At 44.2% G+C, this 7,241-nt stretch overlaps 1 protein-coding gene across 1 annotated transcript; it reads right to left on the bottom strand.

Annotated features, from left to right (window-relative positions):
• Positions 1-161: 161 nt before the first annotated feature.
• c12h10orf71 (chromosome 12 C10orf71 homolog) lies at positions 162-2,326 on the bottom strand. The gene is made up of 2 exons (XM_070841574.1): positions 508-2,326; positions 162-176 (listed from the first exon to the last, which is right to left on the bottom strand). The coding sequence occupies exons 1-2, from the start codon at positions 2,296-2,298 to the stop codon at positions 162-164; spliced, it is 1,806 nt and encodes a 601-aa protein (XP_070697675.1). The 5' UTR covers positions 2,299-2,326.
• Positions 2,327-7,241: the final 4,915 nt, after the last annotated feature.

The following is a 7,241-nucleotide window of genomic DNA, read 5'->3' as shown; positions in this document are numbered from 1 at the left end:
CCACCTATCCTGTGAGGACACATTACCGTAATCATGCTCGCTCTCTTTGAACTGCTGATATCTATCCACTTTTGTGAATTCCCTTCCCACTGTTTCATTAAAATGTTGCTCAGCATTTGCTTTACTTATTAAATATTCTCTGGTTTGATTGTTGTCAGCATTTAGCCGTGGCATTTCTGTAGCAGTGTAAGACGGTTTAAGCCTGTATGCATCTCCCAGAGTTTCTATGTTATCTTGCTTAAAGGGAGTAAATGACGATAAGTCTTCAGGGAGATTCTGTCCATTAGCCAACTGATTGCTGGCATAATTTTCAGGTATGAAGCCAGAGAAGTCAGAGTGGTGAACCATCTCACCTTGCATCTGAGCTGTCTGGTCACCCCTAAAGTCACTTGAACTGTATTCTAAATATTGGCCTGTATGTGCTGTTGCTGAAAGTGACACTCCAGGGCTATAATACTGGTTAACATATTGATGTGAGGGAGCATTTGTCCTGCTGCATTCCTCTACCTGTGGAAACTCAACATCTGGATCTGGAAAATCTGGGATATCTATCACAGTGTCTCTATGCTCCTGGACAGAGGGCGGTTTGTTTTTCTCCAGTGTCTCCAAGCCTTTGAATTTTGTAGGACTGTAGGTGCTTTTTACTCTTTTCCTGTTGTCTTTGAGATTGAAGAGCAGGCTGCTGGCTCTGGATCTATAGCTGGACATCCTCACATCAGGAGTGGCTCCCCTGCTTTCAGCTCGCACTGGAGGATGTTCCACAGGTTGAGGGGAAGCTGCGTACTGCCTGACCTCTGATGTCTCTGCCTCTTGATGTGCATGGACTAAAGGTGTGAGCTGCTGTGGTGCCTCTGTTTTTACATAATTGCCAAAGGGAATTGAATTATTGTTGCTATGTATTACTCCTTGTTGGTTTGTTATCATCCCCGTTGCGATATTTTGCTCGGTCATCATTTTAATTTTTTGCTGGAGGGCTTTTACAGAGCTGATGGTGTCCTGGACACGTCGGGACATCTCGATGGTTGGTGATGCAGTTGATGGGCGTTGGGATGGGAGCCTGTTAGCTCCCAGGCTCTGCGTCCGCTTCCTGTGGGGGTAACCTGCCAGCTCTGACTCGCACCGTTTCTCTACGGCTGAAGCTTTCTGCAGCACTGTGGATGTTGAAGTGGAGCGCGGAGGAGTAGGAGGGACCACAGGGGCAAAGTTATTCCTCTGGTGTCTAATGCCCCTCTCCTCAAACCTATAAAGACCCTGTTGTTGGGCCTCCAGTGAAAGCTCCTTGTACATTGGTGTCTCGTACCATTTAGGGAACTCTGAGCAGTGCATAAACCCTGAGACTTGTCCTTGTTGAAAGGGAAACCTGTTATGGTCCCTCCATACCTTGAAGGGACTGAACTCGCTGTGTATAAAGAAGTTCGAGTTACAGTTGACCTGCGCAGACATGCTGTGTTTACTGTGGGAAGATCTCATAAAAGATGATGCAGAATTCATGTGAGCCCCTGCTGCCACCTCAGAGGGGTAGAAGTTGGTGTCTCGGGATGAGAACGGACCAGCTGAGGGGAAATGACCGCTGTTAAAGTTTTGCTGGTATGATGTAGAGAATTCAGAAAGTTCCCTTTGGATACTCATCAGAGCTGATTTGTCCCAGCTTGTGTCCTTATTCCAGTCTCTGAGTTGACCATCCATCCCTGCACCATCCCTGTGTCCCTCAGAGTTAAAAGCTCTGATGAGAGAGGAAACTCTGGAGCGGCTTCTGCGTTGCTGTGAACTCAACTCTGTGGCTCCATTGCTGAGGAAGGACAGCTGCTCCTCTCTCAGAGATTCCTCCTGTTGAGAGGTTTCCACAAAGGAGTGCTGGAATGTGGCAGAAACCCTCCCCTGTGTCCTTTCCCCATAAACCTCCCACTGTGGATCTCTGTGGATCTCAGCCCCATACATTCCTCCATGGGTCCAGTCCGGTCCATACTGCTGCACCCTGAGGCTGAAGCTCTCATGTGCAGCTCTCTTGAGTTCTTCTCTCTCTCTTTCCTCTGTGTCTCCGTCCAGGCCGCTCTGGCTAAAGGCCAGCTGTCTGTCTCTTTGGACGCAGGGTGAAGACGAACAGAGGTCCGAGTCATTATAAACAGCCTCATCGCCAATGCAGAGGCTCCTGAACGCTCGATCTGTCAGGTTGCTGACCTCACGGTCAGTCTCATCCAGAAACGACCCAGCACTGGAGGTGTCGCTGTAGCCCCCATCGCTGTGCTTTCGATGCCCGCCACTCTTACGGCCCGAGCGGCGCTTCTCAACAGAGGTCATGATGCAGACTTGCTAACAAAGAGCTCTGTCCTCAGTTGTTCAGTCATACATGCAAACACAGACCTCAAAATCATACACTCAGGACCTGGAGCTGAGGCCCACGGTCGGGATGTTGTGCAGCCAGCAGCTCCTAAGGCATTGTGCCTCTTAGTTGGTCTCCGTCCAAAAATATCCTGGAACTTGTTGTTTTCCTACAAGAGAAAAGAAAGAGGAATTAGCTTGGACCTGATGTTGCACTTACATTAGCATTCATCTTAAAAGAAAAATAATATTAGTGTTTGCATGATGTGTGTGATGTAACTCAGCCTTGATCCAATGTCTAAGATACACACAATATTTTAAAAAGTTATCACAAATTAAGCCCCGTTTGATATCGTGCTTAATCTGTGATAGCGTTGTGTTGATAAATAGCTTTTTTCACTTGCATTAGCATCAGCAATGTACTGTATGTGGTTCTGAAAACAGCCCTGCAAATCCTTCCACTCAATCACTATGACCTTCAGGGACATGTTGTGAATAAAACTACACTGTTGCTAGGCACAGTAAAGACAGCCTCACGTGCGTTATTTTGGGAAAGCAGGACGCATCTGTCCAAACTGAGATAACCACACACACACACATATAGTACAGACACGATCACACACACACACACAAAGATACATTTGTAAAGATTTGGGTTGGTTTTTTTTAACAATAATCAGAGGTTGGAACTAACCAGTGTCAGATCATCAATATGTTGACATTGATCAGAGGTTGGACAAGTTACATCAGAAGGTTGGACATTTCTTTTTGAGTGAAAGGTCTGATTAGTACCAATTAAATGTAACATTACATTGAAAACTAGGTAGACTAAGTAAAATTAGTTTAAATACATCTGTAAATCTGTATCTGTAATCTATTTTTAATGTGCCTTTAAATTAATAACACCTGTATTTCAATTAGACTATTGAAAAACATTATTTTGGAAACTTTGAGTTTACCAAAATGTACAAACTATGTATAAAGCATAAAATCTCTCATGGGGGACTTAGTTAAATACGAAGTGGTGTTTTCTGTGCAAATCCTGTTTCTTTAATGACATCGGTGTTTTCTGATCTGTAAATCGGAGACAGCCAAGGTCGTGTGTGAGTGCTGCTGAATGTTTGTATCTGTTGTCACTATGACTTTTCCAAGCTTTGCTGCTCGCACTCATCACAAGCTGGCTGCTGTGGCTGCCCTTTAAACCTCGACCCTTAATGTACTGGATCTAAAATGTAATATCAGATATAACGCGTACTAAGAAACTTAACCAGATGGTTAAAAGAAATTCAAAACATCTCTGTAATAAAATCATTTATTTCTTCCAGCGAGGGGGGGGGAGACATTTTATAGCCTTCTTCTCACATACTCTGTTGTACTCTGCTTATTAAAGATAATAATATATAATATGTACAATTAGAGGCAACAAGGTAACGTCATGGGTATATTCTGGTTGAATTTGCTGCAGCTGCCAAGCAGCCGTCACCTTGCTCAGAATATCCAGGAGTTCATTAATATCTTCTGACCTGGAGGCCATCCATCTCATATGTAACTACAGATCAGCTCCACGCCACACTGCTCTACTGTCCCGCTAAGTTGGTACCAAAAACATTGGTCCAGAAAATGACAGGAAGTTTGAAAATGTCCTTTCTCCTCGAGCAGAAAAAAAACAACAGCAACTTAAGGACGTCTTTACAGTTACACTCACTTCAAGCGTCTTTTTCCAATTAGGAAAAAAGCCGTAAGAAGAATTCAAAACACGAGAGCTCTTATTTTAATTAATATTTAATTCTGTCTTTACCAGAACAGCACATTCTGCTCAGTGGAGTCTACATACATCTGAAAGAAGCATAAAAAAAAAAAATCACACACAGTTACGGGAACTATCCGTCATTTGAGCCCCTTTTTGCAACAATAATCACATATCAAACTGTCAGGGTGATTTCTGTTCATTCTTGCATGTGACACGTTTATTTTGGTCCAGTGACGGGCCTCAAGCTCTAAAACTTGACACCAAAGAGGCCTCGTTTTCGGAGGGACTGTGGTCCAAATGAAGACTGAACGGCAGCAAATCTGTCACTTCTGAGAGCAGAAAGGGTTCGGCTAAATGTTTAGAAATGTCAGCAGCTGTCAGGGGAATAAAATACAGTTTTCAGCAAGATAGTATATGTATTTTCTTTTGGAGAATAGAGCAGGTTAAGCATTGTATAGCCTCGCATGTGTTTATCTGCATGAAAATCCCCACTGTTACAATTAAACTATTCAAAACGAGAGTACATGCATTGAAGTGCCCCTCTTTCAACATGAACAAGAATGTGGAGTGATCTCTTGCCTTACCTTCCAGGATTATAATCCATAATTTGGCCCTAATGTAAACTCAAAAGGCTCCGTCTCCCCAAAAAGGCCTCGCTGATCTGATCCTGTCCTGTCACCTCACACAAGCCCTCTCTGGCAGCTCTGGCTCTCTCTATTGACAACAATCCAAGTCAAAAACCTCTATATAGTCCACAGTCAGGTCTTTGAGCATCTGACCAGAGGCCGGCAGCGGGACTCGGGGCTGGAGATCAGACAGAAATAGAGGAGTTGTCCCAGAGAGAGCGTCCACCATGGGGGACAGAATGAGGGCTTGAGCTTGCATGAGGATCTGTGAGATCCTTTGGTGTCAAGTGTCTGACCGATGAAACAAACAGCCTCTAAACTATTTATAAATCTGGACAGCAAACTGTTGGCCACTAGCAGCAGGAGCTAACCGCCATAAAGTGGGAAAGTGTTGCAACTGGCTGAGGAGGCTGTGAGGTCTAAACCAGGAGAAAAACATAATTTCCTGAAGATGTGTCATTATTGTGGCTGAATGGGTGGGCGGGGAGTTCGGGTGCTCCTCTGGGAGACATAAATATCTCAATTGCCTCACACCAGAGTGCCACCCTCTTTGTTTAACAGAACTGACAAGCACTATGTGGAGTGTCAACAAGTGGCTCTTGGTCACCACACCCCCGCTATCACCACCGTGGACTTGAATGTGTCTTTCTATTGACTATAAAACTATATGAAAGAAACATCTTAGCACATTCGAGAGATTTTCCTCTAATGCCACATATTCAGGAGGTTCATCTCAACATGCACTTATAACAGCACTACAGCTCTAATCTCCCCGGCTACAGCCTCACTCGCCCCCCAGCAGAAAAGGCCATAAGGCAAAGGAAGGGGAGGAACTGTGCCTCCCCCTTGCACCCTCCCCTCCCCTCCCTCCCCACCTACAGCCCGCTGCTATAATAGGAGATTGCTGTAGCAGATAGTTTCTTGGCGGGTGCAGGGCCGGCCTGGTGGGATGATGGACACACACACATGGGCCTGCAGACGCACTCCTCCACATTTGCCCCCACACACAAACACACACATTCGCACACAGACGGTTTTGCATGCAGCTCACCAAACTTTTGGGAAAGGCCGAGGCAATCCCTTCATAACTAATCTCTCTCCTCCCCTCTAAACAACCTCCACCTCCACCCACACGCCCTTCTCATCCAACACTTTTCTCTCGACACTGACATCCATCTCAGTGAGATAATCAGCTTCACACATTTTAAACATCCTCATCAAGAATCTGCAACTTGCTGCTGTATTATCTTGTTTTGCTGTGTACTTCTGGGCCTCCAATGCTCAGCACTTGTTAAAACTGGTTTTGATTAATAAAATTTAATTTAGAAAAACTTCCCTCAGCAAAAATTACTCAGTGCGTGTTTAATTTTCCCACTGATGGTTCAGATGAAGCCTGCTGAAGGGAGTCTGCAGAAGCTTCCTTCTCACTAAGTCCCTCTAGTGGACAAACTAGGGAACAGATATCTGGTTCCATTTGATCTGAACTGACATCTTGACTTTTTTTTGTTTTTTTTAAATGCATTTTTTGTTTTTTGCACAGTGCAGCTCACCAACTTTGCTTCCGCGTTGTCTTGCGGTGAAGATACTGAGGACTGTAAGCATTGATCACAAACGCTGAGGATGCTCTTCCCTGTGCTGAGTAAGGAGAGGAGAGGAGCTGTGGTTATGTGGCAGACAACAGACAGGCACATTACTTGCTGCATTAAGATATGCTTTGTTTGTATTATCTCCATTCAGAGATTAGCCTAATTGATTCTAATTGATTGGGTTATTGATCAGCTCTATTGCTGAGATGATAGTTGGGCGTTTTGGCCCTGAATGTACTTTATGTCAGATTTTGGAAGCTGGGTTAGTTGAATAGTAAAATTTAGGTGGTGCACCCAATGTCAAGCGAAAGAATTGTATGTATGTGCTGGCGGGCTGTCTCTTTCTGTGTGCCTTATATTGTGTGAGGATGGGTGTATGTGGACAACATCTCCCTGTTTCAGGACATATTTCCCCACATCCCTGCAAAATATTTCATTACTGCAACAAAAGAAGCCCATTAACTGCACTGTAAGAACAGAGTTCAACTGCTGTCCCCCGTATTCACCATGTTTGTCTGCTTTTCTGGCCGCTCTCCAGCTAATTTGATATAACAATGCTCCACAAAACCGCCTCAGGACTTTTTTTAGGTGACAGAAAATTATCAATGATGCCACATGCACAGCTGAATGTCAACACCAACTTGACTTGTTTATCAAATATTAAAGCAGTGAATTATGGGCACCATGCAGAACTTAATGATGATCGGAGTCATTATAACTTCAGCATCCTTTGTTTTGGCTAATGATTAAATTCCACAACTACTGTATTCAATTTTGGAGAGATTGAATGTGTTTTTCACGTCTTTTGTACGAGTTGGCTGGAGTCCGTCGCCCATATTGGTACATTTTTGGAAAAGGAGCTGATTTGTGTAAGGATATTGTGTTATCATTAGCTGCCATGTCAGGGGGCTTAACATCTTTACTCTGGAGCTCTCTCATGCACTTAAAGAAAAATCATTA

This window comes from Pempheris klunzingeri, chromosome 12, assembly GCF_042242105.1.
Source record: "Pempheris klunzingeri isolate RE-2024b chromosome 12, fPemKlu1.hap1, whole genome shotgun sequence".
In the NCBI taxonomy this organism is placed as follows: Eukaryota; Metazoa; Chordata; class Actinopteri; order Acropomatiformes; family Pempheridae; genus Pempheris; species Pempheris klunzingeri.
The sequence above is the reverse complement of the archived record's forward strand: the minus strand, read 5'-3'. Positions and strand labels throughout refer to the sequence as shown.